General features: G+C 61.0%; 1 protein-coding gene across 1 annotated transcript in view; it reads right to left on the bottom strand.

The window, feature by feature from the left end:
* Positions 1-20344, bottom strand: part of SORCS2 (sortilin related VPS10 domain containing receptor 2) — a 253382-nt gene that overhangs the window by 108368 nt on the left and 124670 nt on the right. The window contains exon 2 of the mRNA XM_090267115.1: positions 9794-9861. Within this exon, the coding sequence (XP_090123241.1) occupies positions 9794-9861 (68 nt within the window). The remainder of the gene's footprint in view (positions 1-9793; positions 9862-20344) is intronic.

Here is a 20344-nt window from a genome sequence, read left to right as displayed (position 1 = left end):
CCGCAGGGGAAGGCTGTGTGGGGGACACCACAGGGGAAGGCTGGGGGGAGACCACAGGGGAAGACTTGGGGGGGACACCACAGGGGAAGGCTGGGGGGGAGACCACAGGGGAAGACTTGGGGGGGGGAGACCACAGGGGAAGGTTGGGGTTGGGGGACCACAGGGCAAGCCGAGGGTATGGGGGAGACCACAGGGGAAGGCTGGGGGTGGGGGGAGACCACAGGGAAAGGCTGGGGGTGTGTGGAATAGGACTGGGGGAGCATGTGACATTCTGGGTTCCACGGCAGACTCAGCCCTTCTGGGGACCACAAGGAACAGGGCTCTGCACTCCACAGGGTCCTGGAGGGCCAGGGGGTGAGGCTGCGTGGTCCCGGCTCCTGGCCCAGGGCCCCCTGCCCCCCACGTCCCCGCAGCCAGCTGTCTGACCGTGCCCCCTCCTCCTGTGAGCGTGCCCTCACCGCACCTCCGAACGCAGCAGCACGGGACTGCTCTCGGCCACCCATGGGACCGAGCTCCACCCTCCTGGGCGGGCACGCGAAACCTCCCTGGCCCAGCGCCCCTGGCTCCCCAGCCCGGGCCCCCCCTTTGCAGTTCAGCTGCTCCGGACTCCTCAGGACCATCCCACCCCAGGCTCCTCCATGCGTCCGCGTCTCTGTCCTAAATGCCTTTCGGCCCTGCCTGCCTGGAAAACTCCTGTTCATCCTTCAAAGCCCGGTTCAGACATCCCCCCTCTGAAACGCCCACCCAGCCTCCCCCGTGGGCTCCTCCGCGCTCGCTGTTCGTCTCCCCCATCAGTCTGCTCCTCTCTCGCAAGGCCCCGCGGGGTCCTGTGCGCGGCCCGCCCTCCGACCCCGCCAAGTGCCGGGATGCTCAAGAAGTGTTCACAGAATTCAGTCACCTGAAATTGTGTCCTAACATCTCGGGCTCCACGGTGGTGTCCCCGGCAGGCCTTCCCTCGACCAGAGACGCAGAGACAGCCCAAGGCCACTGTCTCCGGACCCCTAACATGTCCGCGTCCTAAAGCCTGACGCCTGGGGATGGGTCACCTCGTGGGCCAAGGGGGCTCTGCTGACGTGATTAAGAGCTCTGAGATGGGGACATCTTCTCGCATTTTCCGAATGAACCCGAATGGTTCCTTACGAAGGAGAAGCTTCCGAGCTCTGGTCATAGAAAGAGGTGGGAAAGCAAAGGGGTCAGACAGGGTCAGCGCCGCCGGCTGTGAAGGTGGGGGTGGCCTGGGAGCCAAGGGATGCGGCGGGGGGGGCGCTAGAGGCTGGGAAAGGCAAGAGAACAGGTTTCCCCTCAGGTCTAGGGAAGGGATGCGCCCGTCAGCACCTTGATTCTAGCCGCTGAGACCCACGTGACACGTCCGCCTTACATGGGGACAAACCTGTGCTGATTTAAGCCACTCAGTTTATGGTGATTTGTTACGGCAGCAGAAGAAAATGCATGCGCCCCAGCTCCAGCCCGGCTATTTACCACAAGTCCCCTGCCCCCCGCAGCCTACCCCTCTCTGCCTGGGGAACTCCTATTCATCCTTCAGAACCCATTTCCAAGGCGCTGCTTTTCAGACCCTATCCCAGCATGCCCCGGGGTAGGCCTGGAGCCACATCCCTGACACGCAGCCGTGTCCCATGGCGCACATCATGGGGGCGCCCTCCTGGGCTCTCTGTTCTCCCCGGGTTGGGGTGCTCCTGGATGGTAGGCGCCCGGGCTCAGTTACCTCTGAATCTCACACCTAAAACAGTGCCTGACGCGTCGTGGGACGTCAGAAAGCAGCTGCTGGATGACTGGGGCTCAGGTGGTCAAGGTTAGGGGACCTGGAGACCAGCAGGCCGCCCGCCCCTTGCCTGGCTGCCCCAGCTGTGCCCTCGCTGGAGGTGCAGCTGCCCCAGGAAGGGACGCAGGTGCCCTCACCTTTATCTCAGCTCCTCCCACTACCTGCCTCCTTGAAAGTCCCCGCTCCCCAGCACCAAGGCTAACAGCCTCAGAGGCGAGCGCTCCATGCACCCCGCAGCCCCCACGCGGGGAAGAAAGTCCACGCTTCCCAGGTCGTCCTAGGAACACGACCAGAGGTGTGGGAGCAGCGTGAGGACAGGCCGCTCCCCACGGCTCTCTACACCCTTCCACGCGCGAGGCTGGGAAGGAGGCGGGGGCCTGAACATGAGGTTGGGCTCAGCAAAGGGTGCCGCTCTCAGCCCAGCATGCGCGGCCCAGCCCCTAAAAATAGCAGCTCTGCAAATACGCAGGAGCGCAGGGAAATGTTCCGTGCATAATATTAACGTGGGATTCAAAATGGATAACACTTGTATATATTTGCATCTTAAAAGGACTAGTGAGAAGAGACATCTCAAATAGTAACTGGGTTTCCATGAGGAGTTGTTTTTATACCTCATTTATTTTATAGCTTCCAAAGTTTCTATGAGGATCATGTAAATATTATATCTTTTAAAATCAGCTCTTTTTTTAGTGAGAATTTTCTGGAGAGGAAAATTTAGCAGCAGCCTTACCAAGAATCTCTGTAAAAGGGCAACCTCAGGGGCCACCTCTGGTTCCTGAGCGGCACTTTGGGGGTTTCTGTTCGCTCAGTGCCCCCCACCCCACCCCCGCCCCGGCTAACACCTGCTCCAGAGCCCCTGCTGCTGCTGAGACGCAGGAAAGCCCACCCGGAGGAGGGAGGAGCAGGGCGCTGGGACAGCCCAGAGCAGGTGCCTGGCCCAGGGGAGGGGCCTCCAAGCACAGTGGGGACGGGGCAGGGGGACAGGGGACGCTGCTGCCGAGGTCTGGAGGGTGGGGTGCAGAGGCCCGTGGGGAGGCCCCTCGCCAGGTGGGGTGGGGGGCAGAGAACCCCAGAGGAGAAGCCACAGTCTCAGGACTGTCTGAGACGAGGGTGTCAGAGAATCTCACCCAAGGAGACGGCGCTCGGCCAGATGCAGCCCGAGCAGCAGATCCTCGCAGGGGAGCCCACAGGCTGCCCGTCCCCACTGAGCACCTGTCCCCCATCCCTCAGAAAAGCATCTGAGACGATCGTTTGGAAGGGAAGCCAGGCTGTGGGCTCCAAATGGGCAGGCCACTGCGTGGGCCGGGTAGGCCGTCACTGCAGGACACCCGGGCCCCTGCCAACTGTCGGGAAGCCAGACTCAGAGCAGACACTGTGCTCAGGGCAGCAGCCCCAGGGCTGGGCTGAAGAGCCAGAACCTGCGTCCTTCTGCTCTGTCCACCTGCTCCCCGGCACCTCTTAGGGCTGGGGGTGGCCTTTCCGGCCTGTAGGGACGGGGCCAAGGAGGAGGGTGCAGGAGAAGCAGGGAGGAAACCACATGAGGTGCTCGCCTCCTGGGTGGGCCCAGGCAGGGTGGGCTGCACCCCTAGGGCAGGTCCCACGTGGGAAGCCAGGACCTGGGCCCGGCTAGCGCAGAGCCCGCCGGAAGGTTCCCATCACCTGCCGAGGCCAGCGGCGCACTTCCGTGATGCAGCCTCAGGTAAAGAAGGATCTGGGCACCTGCTGCATGTGCATTGGACAGCAGCTGGCAGGCGAGGATGAGCACACCTGAGAGCCCACCGTGGCCACGGCAACATGGAAGGCACTGGGTAGGGAGAGCTGCCCTGAAACAGAGGGAGAGTGTGGTGCTTGGGGACCAAAGATGGAGCTTCCTCCAGAAAGTCTTCCCTGATTACCACTTCCTCTACTCAACAGAGTGGGAATGTCTAGTGCTGCCCTGGTTCTCTTGGACCTATCACAGTGCAGATTACATGCCATCATCCTAGGCTGTTTGCTTCTCTATACCCCCGACTAAACTGTGAGTCTTGGGGGTCGTTCACTCAAACCCAGAGTCTGGATGCATGGATGGATGGATGGGGGAGGGAGGGATGAATGGATGTGGGATGGATGGAGGATGGATGGTGGATGGGTAGGTGGACAGATGGAAAGATAGATGGATGGATGGATGGATGGGGATGGTGGATGGATGCTGGATGGATGGTGGATGGACAGATGGCTGGATGAATGGAGGATGGATGAGTGGGGATGGATGGGAGGACAGAGGAAAGAGGGGAGGGGGAGGGGGAGGGAAGGTCCATAGGCAGAGAAGATAGTCAGCACTGGTGGCTGGAAGGGTCCTCAGAGCCTGGGACTGAGGGAGCCCGGGCCTGAAGAAGGGCAGGTACTGGAGTCAAGACAGAAGGAGAAGAAGCAGGAGGGCTGGGGACACTGAGGGATTTCCTGTGACCTCTCAGCTGCTCGGATCTTGTTCCAAAGCAGTTTACAGGCACCTCAAAGCCTCGGATGCTGACCTCATCAAACGTTAATTTAAATTGAACTATTTATTAAATAGACTCAAACCCTGGTAGCTTTTAGGTCAGCGGCTCTCCCAGTCCCTATCCGCTCGGGTCTCCGTGGTGATGTTAAAGCACACACACACAGGGCGGCGGCCAGGACTGAGACGCAGCTGGGGAGGAGCCACTGGACACTGGGAGGTATGGGCCGAGGGAGGAAGGCGACCTCTGACACCGCGCAGGGCCCGCGTTGGACACAGGCTGCCTGCGGTCACCGTCACCACCCTGTAAGTCTGCACCAGGTTCAGTGTGCAGACGAGGCCCGGGAGGTCACAAAGCCGGAACTGAAACCCAGAGCCACGGTCTGGGGCACAGACCACGGGGGACCCCAGGGCCCGCGTGTGAACCGACGGGGGACGTCACTACAGTCTAAGACTCTCTCTAACAGCCTCTGCTTTCTGGGCTCCCGGAGGGCAGAGGCGCTCCCTCACATTCTCCCGTCCAGAAACCGGCTGGGCGCTGGGCGTTGTCTGCTTAGGAGGCCCCTGTCAGCACAGCCAGCCAGTGTCCGCCCTGACGCCGGGGACCCGGAGACCCGCAAGACCACCCCCCAGCCGCCCTGCTCCAGGGGCTGCCTGCCCGCTGGCACAAAGCTCTGCTCCACACACAGCTCAGCTCGGTCCCTCTCACCCTCGGGACTGTGGAGCTGTGGGGACGTCCCCACCCACTGGCTGTCCCCACCTCGGCTTTGGTTTCACTGCTCAGATTCCTTAGGTAAGTCCCAAGGAAGGAGACCTGAACAGTCAATGAACAAAGGGAAGCACGTTCACTCTCACGAGGCACGGAACACGCAAACTAAGGAACACGCTGAACGACACGCCCACACCCACTTGAGTGCCGATGTTTAAAACTAGGTGATCCTGAGGCCCGGAACAGGATGCACTCCACAGACAGCCTGGTGACAGGGAGAGGAAGGGAAGCTGGGGACATAGCTGGATGGTCACGGAGCCCGGGAGGAGGAGCGCAGGCTCCCGCAGCGCAAGGAGGCCTAAATCAGCCGGCGGACGCGCGCTGCATGCGCGGATCTTCGCAGCCACGCTGGGAGGAGAGATCCAATCCCAAAGGCAGCAGGAGGCCATTTATATCCATTTCGAAAGCAGGCTAAACAGTCTAACACACTGATTGTGGACACGCGCACGTGTATTTAATGCATAAGCACACTTGGGGAAGACCTACGCCAATTTGAAGGCAGGGTGACTTCTGGGGAGGTGACATGGGTGGCGGGAAGGAGGAGGGAGCTGGGCCTGGTGAGAATCTGTAACGGTTATTTCTTTACGAGATGGAGATTCCAAACAGAAAGAAATCAGCGTCTATCAGAGCCAGGGAGGCGGCCCTGGGCGAGACTGGGCTCTGCCGTTGGCACCGCTGCAGACCTGCATTTCCCTGGCTTCGCGCTATCATTCCCAGCAGCAACCACTGGCCCAGACCAACCCCGTGACCCCAAAATAACTTTGAGAGAGGCCGCCGGGAAGGGGGGAAATGCTTAGATTATCTGGGGATCACTAGGGTCTCTGACGCGGGGGCATCCGGGCATCGGCCGGACTACATTCTGCACTTTCTGCCTATGTTACGGATTCCATGATTCAAGGGGAGACAGAAGGAAGAGAAACACCACTCCCACCCCAGCCCAAGGGATGGGGCTCAGCCAAGTCGCTCAAAACACCTGAGACCCACCCCCACCGCCAGCGCACCCTGGGTTGCCCTGGCTGATGGTGCTGCCAAGGTCAAGTGTGCGACACGCAAAGGCTTCCACGCCATCCTGGTGCAGGGAGGTGCACACAGGGTCCACGGCTTTGGGAGACCGGGGCTGTGCTTTCAGATCCGCTCCATGTGCGGTCCCAGATGGTCCCAGGCACAGCATCACGGCAGTGGGCTGAGGTCAGCTCCCAGACCCCCTGCTCTGTCGGACAGCATCAGAGCGCACTCTGCTCCTGGCCCCCACAGCACCCCCTAGGCTGGCCCCATACATGAGGGGGTCTTCTGGGTCCCCGCGGTGTTTCCCAAGAGCCCCATTGGAGCCAGCCATCTGCCCATCCGTCCGTCCGTCCATCTGTCCAGCCATCTGTCTGATGCCCAACATGCACCCCCCCGTGCCAGACCCTGCCAGGTACTGGGCCTGATGGGTCTCCCCCTACAAGGAGCTCGTGCTCTGGGGGCGGGGGGACGAAGCACACGCGAGAACGCCCACACTCAAGGAGAGCCGAGAAGAAGACGACCCAGGGCGACGCTACGCCGCGGGCGGGCGCCCCTCAGAGGAAGCGAGCTTTACGCCGAGGCTGAATGCTCTCAGGAGCGGGGACCTGAGGCCAGTGCCGGGTGCACTCCGGGCAGGCGGCCACAGTGGGCACAGGCCTGGGCAGGGCGAGCTGGGCACGGTCAAGTTTCCGCCAGCAGGCCGGTGGGGCTGGAGGCTGGGGCAGACGCGGGGAGAGGGGGAGGAACAGGATGGGGGTGGGGCAGGAGCACCGGGTGCAGGGTCTGTGCACGGGTGTGGCTTCGGTGTCACTCCAAGTGCCCTGGGAACCTGCTGCGGGCTGCTGAGCCTCGCTCCTGGCCGCTCGGCGTGGTCGCGGGCCCAGCAGCGCAGAGTCACGTGGGAGCCTGTCAGCGACGCGGACCGGGGCGTCCGACAAGCTGGGCTGCAGATCAGCCTGCCCGTGGCGGCTCCCCCCCAGGGACTGTCCCCACTGAGTCCACATCCTCTGAGGCAGGGCGAGAGCACAGCAGCAACGGTTTCTACGTGACCCCCGGCGGGATGAAGAGAGGGGACAGGAACAAGAGCCATTTAGGAAGTCAGACCCAGGTGGGAGCACTAGCGCTTGAGGGTGGGCTGGCTGGGTGGTGGGCTGCATGGCGGAGCCGAGGTGATCTGTCCCAGAGACTGTGCCATGACCTTCTTTGGAAAAGGGGTCTTTGCAGATTAACTAAGTGAGAGATCCCAAGGTGAGGTCATCCTGGGTGACCGGGGCGAGCCCTAAACCCAACGAGAAGTGTCCTCATCGGGAACCCACAGAGGGGAAGGCCGTGGGCAGATGCAGACAGACTGGGAGCCACCAGGAGGGCCTCCGGGGGGCGTCCTGCCCACACCTTGACTTGGGACCCATGGCCTCCAGGACGTTGAGAGAACCAAGTCCTGACGCCGTGGGCTCCAGCGACCCCGAGACACTCACAGACGGCACGGGCAGCTGAGTGGGGGTGTTGTTCTGCAGCCACCGTTAGTCCTGGGGCTGCAGAGGGGCTGGGGGCGAGGGAGGACCAGCTCGGGGCACTTCCAACTGCTGATGCCCACCAGCGGCAGGTCCGGTGGGAAAGGGGGGCATCTCCCTCCCACCCCACCTTTCACCGATTCAGAAGGGCCCAGAGTGTGAGTGAGGAACAACCCCTGAGACCCAGAAGAAGGAGCAGACCCTCGGATCCCCAAAGCCAGCCAGCTGGCAGGGGGCACTGCTGACCTGGCGCATGAATTGCAGGACAAGTAAGCATGCGCTTGGCTTAGATTTCAGAGAACCGCTTCCAGAATGTAAGTATCACACCTGTCATTGAAAATGTACTCTGATCACCCAGGAGATGCCCTGGGGGGCTCAGGGCGCGCTCAGTGAGTGTGTCTTTAATAACCCCACTCCACGCGTGTTCTCCCGGCACGGCACTGTTCACCTCCATCCACAAGGGCCTTAAACAGCAGACCGGGCAGGCAGCGTCCCGGCACAAAACCTGTGGCACTCACATAAGTCCCAAACAGGGAGGGGTAGGTGAGCAGGCAATGATCCCAAAAGAAAATGCTATGAGTGGTGAACACAGGGGCCTGCTCCCCCTCACCAGGAATCGGGGGGACACAAATGAACGTAACGCTGCCGTCCTCTGGGCCCTTGGAGGAGCGAGTGGATGGTGGCCAGACCCTGGGAGGAAGCCGCACCAGGCCCGCCGTAAATCAGCTCACAGGCGCCGGCTCGGGAACGAGACGCCCCAACATTCGTCCCAGGGAACAGAAGGAGAAGGCAGACAGCATGCCTACATTTTTTATGGTGGCATCACAGCTAAGCGTTGGAATGAATCAAGTCGAGGGGCCTGTCTACGGCCGTAAAACACGATGCTCCACGTGTTGGAGGAAGAAGGACGCGGACCTCCGTGCTGCGTCTAAACGCACAGACGTGGCAGCACAGAACAGACCAACCAAGGAAATCACTGCGCGCAGTGGGCAAACCTTGAAATGACTGATGCGTTGGCATCTATTTTTAATAAAGGAGAGGAAATGTCTGAATACAGAGGCAGTGATGAGAAAGGAACATGGGAAATTAGAATCCACTGATTTGCTCCGGCAAAAACTTAAATCAAGATGGTGCTCTGATCTAGGTTTCCCGTTCAGTCCTCACGAGCTCCCCTCGGGGATATTTTATCTCCATTCTCCACCATTTCCCAGGTAAGGAAACTGAGGCTCTCAGGGGAGGAGGAGCCCCCTAGAGTTTGGGTTGGGTTAGGCTCCCCCAGTGCGCTTCTGAAGAACTCCGAAGCCCGTAAACAAGGAGTCCCCGTACCCAGGCCGTCAGGCTGGCCAGGTCGATCCCCCTGGCCCAGGCCCCACGAGGACCTACAGCAAATTCTAACTACACCCAACAGCTCTGTGTACGCCCAGGGTGCACCAGGAAGGACCCCTCGCTCTTCAGACACCGTTTAAGCCAATCTCGTTTCCTGCCTCCCGCCGCACTGCGCGGGAGATGCCGCAGGGACCAGGTCTCCTGGATGGCTCAGCCAGACGCCCTCACATGCAGAAGTGGGGCCATGGAGCCAAAGAGGGCGCTCAGGGATCCTGCTAAGGGGGAGACAAGACTTGAGTGTCTCTGTCCACTCTGCAGCCAAGGAGACCCACCTCGGACCATCCACCTAGCAAGAGGGGCCCCTCCACAGGCCGGCTCTCCCCAGGAGCCCTCCCGTGAACCAAGCCCGGAACACAAAGGCGCAGGGAGCACTCACTGGACATGTGATGCTCATGCCACCGTCCCCTCCCATCCCAGCAACCAACGGCCTTCCCGGCACGGGCACTAAGCGGTGCCCTGAGAGTGGCCCCCTCCCTCCCTCCGTGGATGAGACGCTTCCAGCACAAGAAGAACATCAACCAGGACATAAAGGAATGGGGGGGGCGTCTGTCCTCTTTTCAGGACGGTGGCGCGGTCCCCTGAGGCTGGAGAGGGGACTGAGGAGCAGGCCGGCGAGCCTGGGCCCTGTCCCACGCGGAGGAGCCGAGCAGCCGCTGGGGCAGCACCGGGGTGCCGGGTAAGAAAGCTCAGGGCAGCGAGGAGCTCCGTCCCCGACCTCGGCCTCATGAGCGCCGCCCGACCGCACCAGCTGGCCCGAGGTGACGCCGGTCCTCACACAGCACAGAAAGGGCCCGGCTGGCGGCGCCGTTTCAGCCACTTCCCAAAGCCCACGGGACGCCCCACCGAGCACCAGCGCGGCACTGACTTACCGCCACAGAGAACTTTCCAGCACCTTCTCCGATTCCGCGTGGTAATACTTCGTCAGGATCAAGATCACCTGTGGCAGCAACAGAAAGAAAAAGGCAGAGGTCAGTGGGGTTCCAGGTCCTCGGAGAGGGATATAATGACACTCCCCCAGACCCCAGGCAGGATTTGGGGTCCCACTGGGCACTCTTGAGGGCCGCGGCCACCGTGCCCCACAGCACTCAGACGCGGGGCTTTGCTCCACCCCGAAAACTCACTCCTGCTCTTCAGAATGACTATGGGGGCATCTCAGGCTTAGGAGGTCGACCCAGGAGCGGTCACTCGGTGGGAATCATTCAAACGCAGCCCCGGACGCCCCCCAGCTGTGGCCCCAGGGCCGGGGCGGGGGTCCCAGGGCGAGTCCAGGACACACCCAGCCAGGTGCCCGGAGGCAGGGCTCTGTCCCAGGGACTCCTGGAGAACACCCTGATGCCAGCCAGACGCTGCTGCTGGGGCGCCCAGGCAGCTGTCCTGCCGACCCCCAACGGTGGCCGAGGGCAGAGCCCAGGACAGGGGTGGGGATGCCGAGCCAGCCGGAGCCGTCCGCCAACCAGCACCCACTCAGTTCTCATTGCTGTTAACCCCACCCCCCCAGACACACACTGGGCCCTACCTAACGAAGCCCTTCCCCAGCACGTCCGTGAAAAACCCATGTGCTGGAGAGCACCCCAAAGTTTTTCAAAGCAAATGCGTGAGCAACAAGGAAATGAAGGTTTGAGGGCTGCCAGAGCCCCCCCATTCCAGTTACTTCCCCAGACTCTGCATTTTCCTGGTCAAATGTCCTTTTCCTCACTGTCCCCAGGAGCCGCTCCTAACACTCCCATTGCCATGGGAACCCCGGGAGGTGAAGTGGGAGCCTCCCCCAGCCCCCGTTCCCCGCACTGCCGTGAGCCTGGTTAATCTTGGGGTCCCCGCACTGGCTGTTGCCGCGCTTGGCCCCATCCCAGGAGCAGAACTCTCTCTGCTCTCGGTGCCGCTGCTGCAGACCCGGCCGGGCCCATCTTTCTTCTGCTGGTGACTAAAGCAGGAAGACAGGAGAAGGGACATCAGCCGAGAGCAGATGGCGTGCGTCTCAGAGGCGGCGATGATTAAAGCTGTGCGGCCCTCCTTGCTGGGGAACAGAGCGGCCCTCTCCGGCCGGGCTCTCCCGAGGCCCAGGGAAGCTGGCACCTCCCAAGACAGAGGGCCACAGGCAGAATGACAGGGTCCGGACGCGCGGGACACAGGCGTCCTTCTAATCTAATGATTTATATTTTATAGTCGTGTTGTTCCCAGAGGGGATTTCAAGGAGCCCCGGTGCACAGCTGGAAGGAAGCTCAGAGTCCACGGAGAGTGAAATCCTCAGCTCAACGCCCTTATCGAGCACCAGACCCAGGGCTCCCTCGGCTCGCATGCCGCCGGGGTTGGGGAGCTCACCCCCTAACCTGGCACCGGTAACTTCTGCCCACATGAGCAAATCCCGCCACCGACCATCACCGTGCAGGCAGTCCCTCCCCTTTCCCCTCTGGGTGACGGTCTCCGCTCATGCCCGTCCCCTTCCTTCTAAGCTCCAGCCAGTCCAGGCCTTTGTGCAAGCTGGTCCTCCCCATCCCAGCCCGCACGCTAATTTCTCGGTTAATTCTTACACCACTCTCGGGCCTCTTCTGGCCAAGTCGGGCTTCTGTAGGTTCACTTTAACACCACCCCCCCGACTTCTCTGCAATGTGGCCTTCCAGACCCACATTGGCAGCTCCCCCGGGTCCAGCCCAGCTGCCCTCCACCCCGTGGGCCATCTCTGCAGAGCCTGCTGTCCGAGGGCCCAGTGCCGCCCCCTCAAATGTGCCAGCTCCGGACAGGCATGCCCACATCCTCTCCAGTTCAGGGCCCTGAGCCTTTTAAACAGCCAATGGGAGAGGATTCTGAAGCAGCCATACACCTGTTTGCCTTCCAAGGGCTCAAAAATAATTTAAAAAATCACACCTACTCAAGTCTGACTCAGCTGTCAATCAATAAACGTGTTACATACACAGAAGAAAAAAAGCAAGAACTCGGGGTTAACTGGGAATCTGAAATCAACTTCCCATTGGCAAGGCGGGGATGCTTGCATCACTGACGGCCCCAGGCCAAGAGAGACAGGGCCTGGCCCTGACGTGGTCTAGCCTGAGGCCTCGCTACTCACAGTGGGGTCTGGAACCAGCCAGGGGGGCTTCCCAGGAGCTCCTAAAATGCGGACCCTGGGTGAGCCCCCCCACACCTGCTGACTCTGTACCTGAACATGCACGTGTGACAAGCTGCGCTGGCAGGTCCTCATCCACAGGAAGGCCCGGGTCCCCGTCTGCTTGCCCCCAGGAGAAGCTGGGTCTCCTGTTATCACTGAAGAGGGCCCCCTCCTCTCCATCCTCCTGCCACTGGCCTGCTCCCACTGACCCGGCAGCAAGCACACACTCACCTTCAGGACTCTCAGTCACCCCAGGGCCTTTGCACATGCTGACCCCCCCCACCTGTGCTCACGGTGCTCTCCCTGCCCCTGGGCACTGCCTCCCCCCTCATTCTTAAAGCCACTTCCTCCTGGAAGCCTTCCCCAGCCAACGAAGGCTAGGAGCTCAAGGAAGGTAGGAAGCAAGCCCACCTGTCACTACTGTGCACTGTCTACCACCCCAGCCAGGCGCCAGCACATAGTGGGAACCAAATTAATAATCGCTGAGTGGATTAATCAGCTGCAATCTGGCTCCAAAAAGCCAAGAACAACTCCCGCTGTGACCTGTCTGCACCCCCACCCGACCTGTGCACTTGGAACACCAGAAGTCGCGGGTGAGGAGCCCACCTGAGCACTGAGGCCCAGGGAAGCCAAGGCTCCAGCCAGAATCACCTGGCAGATGTGGAACCTAGCGAAACCCCCTTCTCTGCACTGTGACGTGCTGCCCCCCACGGGAGAGACGCTGAGGGTGGAAGGAGACCAGAGGCCTCTCACCAAACCCTCAGTGAGGACAGTGACCACAGCAAATCCTACAGACCACCCAGGCCGCACGGCACATGCACTAGATGAGCAAACTGAGGAACACAAAGCCAAACAGCGGCTGCTCACGGGGCGGTGGGGGTGGGGCTGGGATGTGGGGACAAGTAAAACAAACCAGGAACCCAGTGTTGGGAAGAAAAAAAAGGAGGCCAGAAATGAAGGCAGAGAATCTGACGGTTTATGGTGAGTTTGAGTATTCAGTCAACAAACAGTCTGATCTCTCAACATGACAGGCACAAGGATCCTCAGAGAAGCAGCAGCCAGGGTCCCAGCCCCTGAGGCACCCACTGTGCCCGGGACCCATGGGTGCCAATGCGCCCTCTGCACATCCGCTGCCAGGGGCTCGGAAGGGCGCCACCAAGGGACAGGTCTCAGGTGCTGCACACAGGTGTGCAGGGGCTCAGGGCCTCCGCACACAACACAATGGGGAGACTGGAGTGCCCCCACCCACCGGGGATGCTCTCTATTCCCACCTGTCACCTAGGGCACCCTCCTGGGTCCCGATCCAGTCACGGCACCGCACATTCTGTTACAGAAAAGACAGGGTTCTCAGTGAGGCCACACGGCTCCCCCTGGGCCCCAGCAGGGGGCCCGCGTGGCTGTGGAAGGTCTTGGCATGTTCCGTCTGCCCCACCGCTGGTCATGCACCTGCGCCTGGGCAGCTTCTCCGGTCCCTCGGGACTCCGTTTTCTCATCGGCAGAATGGGAACGAAGTCCCTGCTCCAACCATGCTAACCTCACTCAAAGGTGACGGTGCACCAGAGTACGGATACCAAAGCACTTCCAACCTGTACCATGCCGTCCCCGATGCTGAGGGGAAGGGGCGCAGCCTGGGACCCGGCCCGACAGCAGTCCTTCCGTCTGGGTGGCGCTCTGGCACCCCTCCTCATCTGCAGCCCCGGTGGATGGTGACCACGTGTCCCCGCAGGGCCGGGTGATGAGGCGTGAGAGCGTGCGTGGAGTGCCTGGCACCTGGCCCGACGCCGAGGAGGGCTTGACAGGTGACTGCCCCCCCTGCTCAGGGGCCAGGCTGAGACAGGCTGAGGCTCTGGCTGCGTGCCACCCCCAGGGCCACGTGCTCTGAGTCACCCTGACCCCAAACGGGACCCCCTTCTCCCCACAACTCCGTGCCCTCACCCCGCCGGCAACCCAGCTCCAGGGACAGAAGTTGGGGCCGCCCAGCGAGTCCAGTTGGACGTGGTTCCGTCTCTCGGGCGGTGATGGCAGCCTCCTGCAGCCGCCCCCTGCACTCAGCAAAGGCAGGCGGCGGGGCGGGGGTGGGCAGGCTGCTGCTGCCCTCTGTAAATGCAGGAGTCACCCCTCAGTTCAGAACCTTTGCCAAGACAAGCACGTGATCCCAGGACGGCGATTCGGTGGCTTGAGGGGGGCGGGGAGGTGGGTTTCTGACAAGGGTGTGGGGGGTGGGGGCAGCTTGTACCTCTCTTCCCCGGAGGAGTGACGGAACGCACAGAAAAGACGGTGACCTAACCAGGCGGCCGGTCGTGTGGGTCTGAGCACCGGCGTTAACCCAAACGGAGCGTCCTCCACAAAGGGGTTCGCCCCCAGTTTCAGCTCCCACCGCACCCTGGGGCTCTGTGCAGCAGAGGCACAGGAGGGAGCTGGCTGGAGGGTGCCTGCGAATGCGCTATTTCGGGAACGTCTTGTTATTTGAAAGTAAAATGTTATCATAAAAAAGAGAGAGAGAGAGACTTGAGAGCCAGCAACCAGGTACAGAAAGAACGGTTGGAGACCATGCGCCCCGTCCTCACACCTCGGGACACGCCGCCCAGAGGCGCCCGGAGAGGCAGCCAGGCCTAGGCCGTGCTCGCACCTGCCCCGTGGACGGAGACCACGGCCCATCCCCAACACCTGTGAGTACAGCAGCCGTGGGGGGCTCCCTCCGCACCACTGGTAGGTCCCACGCAGGTGTCCCCAGTACATGGGGAGCAGAAACGGGCCAGGATGTAAGAAGTGAAAGAGGACTTAGGAAGCAAGAAGGAGGACAGATTCCATGAGTCACGGCCTTGAAACCATGACCCTGAGCACTAGCAGCCATGACCTTGGCTCCCTGGGAGGCCAGTGGGGTGCCGTGTCCCCAAAGGAGGGTCCCGGGGGTGGGGGCAGCCCGTGGCCCCTGCGGTATCCACACTAATAGGATGGGCGCATGTGTTCCCAAAAGCCCACACCGTTCACCCCGCTAGCCCAGCCTCCCCGGCGAGGCAGGTGTGGCTATGGAGCTGGTTCTGCCCACAGAAGGTACCGAACGTGGCAGGAACCGCGGGCGCCCACCACCTGCCTGAGCTGCGAAACCCCCTCTTCATCATCACAGTCCACTAACGTAATGACTGGCTTCAGTCTGCCCTGCGCCCCACACCAAGCACTTCCAGACATGATCTCATTTAGTCCTCCCAGCAGCCCTGGCCCCTGGGACCCCGCTTGCCCCCATTTTGCTGCTGAGGACAGCCAGGCACACAGAGGGAGGGGACCTGCCCCAGGTCACGCAGCTCAGATGTGGCAGGGCTGGGCCTCAGGCTCGGCGGCGGGACTCCAGGACCAGGCCTCTGGGGACAGGCGGGAGAAAGGAGGCCCTTCTAGCCGTGCACCCACGTTAGTGCGACAGAGTGGGAGCAGCCAGCAGCGTGTGGGCCCCAGCACACCCGCAGGACCGGCACCGGACGTGCGCAGAAGGGCCTTCCCAGGCCTGGGTGGGTCCCCCCGGGAGCCAGGCTGCGGGCGGGGCTGCCAGGGGCTGGCCGATGCAGCGCCCCTCCCCCACGCCCGCCCAGGAGCGTGCTGTGACAGCAAGGTCCCCGCAGGCCGTCCACCCGGCTTTCCGTAGGATGTTTTACATTCTGATTTCTGATCACGGGGTGGCCGTGCATCTCCAGTCCTCCGAGAGCCCTTGTGCATCCGGCAAACGACATCAGGAACGATTTACGGCTAAGGCCTTAGAGCCGCGCACAGACGGACGGACTCCTGGCCGCACCCAGAACTCTGCGGGCCCTGCGGCACCTCCGCAGCAGCACACGGCAGGGCTGGGAGCAAGCCCCGCGCGGGTACGCGGACGCGATGCCCCATCAGGCCCACAGACAGCTGCTCGCCGCGACAGGCCCCGCCCCTCACTCCTGTGCGCTTCACCTCTGCTCCCTCTGCCCCCCTCAGCCTCCCGTGGTCCCCCCTCCTGGGCACATCCCCCTCCTTCTCAGACTCGCCGCAGGCACGTCTGTCTGGGAAGGGTTCCAGAACCCTCCCCACCTCCGGTCAAGGTTGGGGACCCCCTGAGTCCCCACAGACCATAGATAGAGTGGGTTGAATGCATTCCCCCAAAGTATGTCCACCGGGAACCTGTGAATGACCTCATCTGGAAAAAGGCCTCAAGGACCTAATTAAGGGTCTGGTCCTGGAGTTCAGGAGATGGCCCCGAAGCCAATGACAAGGGTCCTCAGAAAGCACAGGAGAGACGAGGCACCGACTCGGGCAGAGACCAGGGGGTGCATGTACAGGCGAAGCACCCAGAGGTGCCGACCACCTCCAGAAGCAGGGCAGGCCGGGAGCCGAGGTCCCCGGGCGCGGAAGGCACCCGATCCCAGGCTCCTGCCTCGGGACTGGCACAGCACAGACCTCTGTTGCTCCATCCCCTCTGGGTGCTGCTTGGGGACGGCCGCCCCAGGAGGCAGTACCCTGACTGCTCACACGCGTGGCGCTCACCAGCTTTGCGCCGACAATGCCACTCCAAGGACATGGTCCCTGAAGGCGGGCCCGTGGGCGTCTGCAGCCCGGGCAGCAGGGTGGGCAGAGGGGGCTCTGGGGAGGGGCGAGTGACCCGCCATGTGGTTCCTGCTGAATGAAATGTCCTCCTGCCCCCCCACCCCCGACTCTGCCACGCCCACCTGCAGAACCCACCCGCACTTCCCGAGTCACCTCAGGGAGCACCGGGGACGGCGGTCAGACCACGCGCCTCTCTGTGTCCCCACAGGAGAGACCACCAGCATCCGTTCTTGTGAGGGGTGGCATCTCCCTCCCCCGCAAAGATGTGGAAGTCCTAATCCCCGGGCACTGTGAGCTTGTTCAAACATCGGGAAAGTGAAGTGGCATCCTTAGGGTGGCCGTGACCCAGGGACTGGCGTCCTTACAGAACGGGGGGTTCGGACGCAGAGACAGAGGGAGGACAGCATGAAGACGCAGGGAGGAGACAGCCACCTGCACGCCAAGGGGGCTGCCACGAGCCGGAGACTGGCCTGGCACAGATCCCTCGCGGCCTCAGAGGGACCCACCTGCCGCCGCGCTCTCGGGCTCGGGGGGCAGAGCCGTGAGGGGACACGTTCCTACGGACCGACCACGCTGCCCGTGCTGAGCTGCTGCGGCGGCCCCAGGACACGGCTGCAGACCCAGAGCCCAGCCAGTGGGAGGCGGCGCGGCTGGGAACCGGCCGGCACCCGGCACACGGCCCCTGGCGTCCCTCACTCTGAGCTGGCCCCACCCATGAGGGGTGCGGGGAGGCTCCCCAGCGGTCCCCCACTTCCTCCCTCCCCAAGGTCCACCTCAGGAAATTCTGGGGTCCCGCCCTGGGCCGGGACAGGTGACAGCCAGGCCGCCACCATCGGGTGCTTTGCGGAGGCTCAAAACCTGGTGTTCAGAAAGAGAGAGTTGAGAACCGAGCCCCGAAAGGGACCCCTATAAATCAAGAGCAGTCGGCAGAAACCGAAGCAGGAACGCGACTGATCTGGAAAATGGCATTTCTGCATCAGATCTGCGTCGGGGAGAGTGTGTACGGTAACAGGGGGGTCGGTAGACCTCTCCGCCCCCGCTGTCCTGTGAAAATGTTATTTACTCTCCACTCCTCAGAACCTGATTGAATTTAATTTCACCCATCCCTCCTCTTTAATAGTCGCCGTGAGTGAAGTTATTAATAAAATTACAAGGTGCTTTTCCTTCCTGCCACTGCCGCTCGGAATGACGCTCCAGTGTTTCCCCTGGAAAAGCTGGCGTTTCGAGATCTATTTATGGCAAGAAAGGGGACCGGAGAACCTGGGATGTTGTCACTGCCGCACAGCACACAACAAAGTGCCGGGGACCTCCTGCAGGGGCCGGGAATGGCTGACCCTGTTTTCAGAACAGAATTCCCTCCGCGGGCTGCAGGCCCCCCGCCGGCCCCCGCCACCCCCCGCTGGCCCCACGCCCCACACCTCCTGCTCCTGCCGTCCAAGAATTTCTCTTCAGAAGCAATGCTGTCACGTCAGTACAAGGCTCCGGGGGCCCGGCTCCCCCGAAGAGGCTGCAGACCAGTCAACGGGGGAGTAAACCACAACCCACGGCGAGTCCTGGAAGATTCCTTATTTTCACAGCTCGTCCCCACGAGAGCCGGCTCGTTCTCCGATGCGCCTCCTCCCAGCCCAGCACCCTTGTCCACCCTCCCAGGCACAGGGGCAGGGGCCACAGAATTCCACAAGAGCCACGCGCTCCTGCTTCCCACGAGTGTGGAGGACGTACCGACTGCCTCAGACCGGTGGGATCAGAGACCCACGGGGATCCGGTCAGAGGCTCCTTGTGCTGCCTGCCTGCCTCAGCCAAGGTCATCACCAACAACCATGTCCACGGTGGACCATGGGGCAAGAACAGGAACACGCCCCCTCCTCTCACGGACACCATCACAGTGCCCCCCGACCCCCAGGGGGGCAGGCCTGGCCTCATTCGAGGCTGCCAGGGACCTCTGAGTGGGGACGGGCCCGCGGGAACAGCCTGGGGGGGCCACGGGCCTGGCCTGGCTCACGGGTGTGCTCTCGGCAGCAGGGAAGGGAAGGCGCCCCACAAACACATCTGAAGAGACCCCCAAAATAAACTTCAGCCAGGAGAGAAGCCACAGAGCATTCCCACAGAGATGCCACTGTCACTGCCAACCCGTTCCATCATCGTCACATAAACAAACACGACCCTGGCTTCTCTAAATACTGGGTCGGCCAAAAAGTTCGTGTGGTTTTTTTTCCCCATAACATGGCTCTAGCAGCGCTTAGTTGTCTTCAATTTCCTTTGAAACAACTTTGTTAGATTGTACTGTGACAGCTGTCATATCAGCGTACATTTTTTTAAAAAACTTATCAACATTGGTGAACTTTTGGGCAGGCATTTTAATATTGAAGATGGAAAATTTTACACAACATTTTCGGCATATGATGCTTTATTACTTCAAGAAAGGTAAAAATGCAACTGAAATGCAAAAATAAAAAGGTCTGTGCCGTGTGTGGAGGAGGGGCTGTGACCGATGGAACGTGTCAGAGGTGGTTTGCGGAGTTTTGTTCTGGAGATTTCTCCCTGGATGATGCTCCACGGTCAGGTAGACCAGTTGAAGCTGCTAGCGATCAAATCGAGACATTGATTGAGAACAATCAGTGTTATACCACGTGGGAGATAGGCAACAAACTCAGAATATCCAAATCAAGAAAGTTATTGGTGAAAATAAAAAATGTGTCTTTTATATTACAGAAAAAAACTAAATGGACTTTTTGGCCAACCCAATATTTCAGGTTAGTCTAAAGAATTCTAGCTAACTGCAGAGAAAAAAACAGATACATGTCCTACGTCATGAAAACCGGGTGTACTGGTAACTGGTTTGGAGAGAAGATGGTGGAGGGCTGGGTTCCTGGACCCGAAAAATGAGCTCTCCACTTCTGACACCCAAACTCGGTGCTCTCCCAGGGTGCCGTCCCTGCCCCTTCCTCCAGAGGACAAGGAGAGGGACAATTCTGCTGGGACCCACGCGCATGGCTGAGTGGTTCCTTCTGGGTTTCAGACAGAATGCTGCCTTCACGGGGTGACTTGTTAGAAAACAGATCTGTCAAGTCAGGCTGCACGTGGGAACTTCCCGGGCCAATTCATCCAAGTCCCAAGCTTGGCGTTTCATCTTCGTGGACACAGGGGCCACCCGATGGTCCTGGGGAAGCAGTGCCCTGCTGCCATCGTGCCGGCGCTAAAAATAGAGTCATCTCCGTCAACTTGACAATGACAAACACCCTGAGCTAAGAGCCCTGAATGAAAGGCACGGTGACGGGGAGTTAATGACAGCGAATCTGGCAGGACTCTCTGAACACGCGTCCTGTCGAGGTCTTGGCTGTCAGAGGCGAGGCCGCAGCGAGTGGGGTGTCAGGATCCAGCTGGGACCGCGGCCGCACAGCCTTGTGAGGTCCCCCTCCCCCTGGAGTCAGAGCCACGGCAGAGGGCGTGACCTGTCACTCACCGCTGTCCCCAGTTCCGGGGCTGCTTGTCAACATTCAAAGCCCTGTCTCCACCACAGGCAAAACCCAGCTCAGCACGGATCCTAGGCCTGCACATAACCTCTAAACCTTATAAAACGGGGAAGAAACTCTGTGACTCTGGGTCAATCAGGAGACTCTTAGATAACACGTAAGAGCAGGAACCAAAAATATGTGTGTGTGTGGATAAACTCAGCTTCACCAATATTAAAAACTTAGGCTCGAATGACAGTGTTTAGAAGGGGAAGAGAGAAGCCACCACCTGGTAGGAAATG

The sequence above is a fragment of the Furipterus horrens genome, unplaced genomic scaffold, assembly GCF_987537825.1.
Source record: "Furipterus horrens unplaced genomic scaffold, mFurHor1.1.pri manual_scaffold_2, whole genome shotgun sequence".
NCBI lineage: Eukaryota > Metazoa > Chordata > Mammalia > Chiroptera > Furipteridae > Furipterus > Furipterus horrens.
The sequence above is the reverse complement of the archived record's forward strand: the minus strand, read 5'-3'. Positions and strand labels throughout refer to the sequence as shown.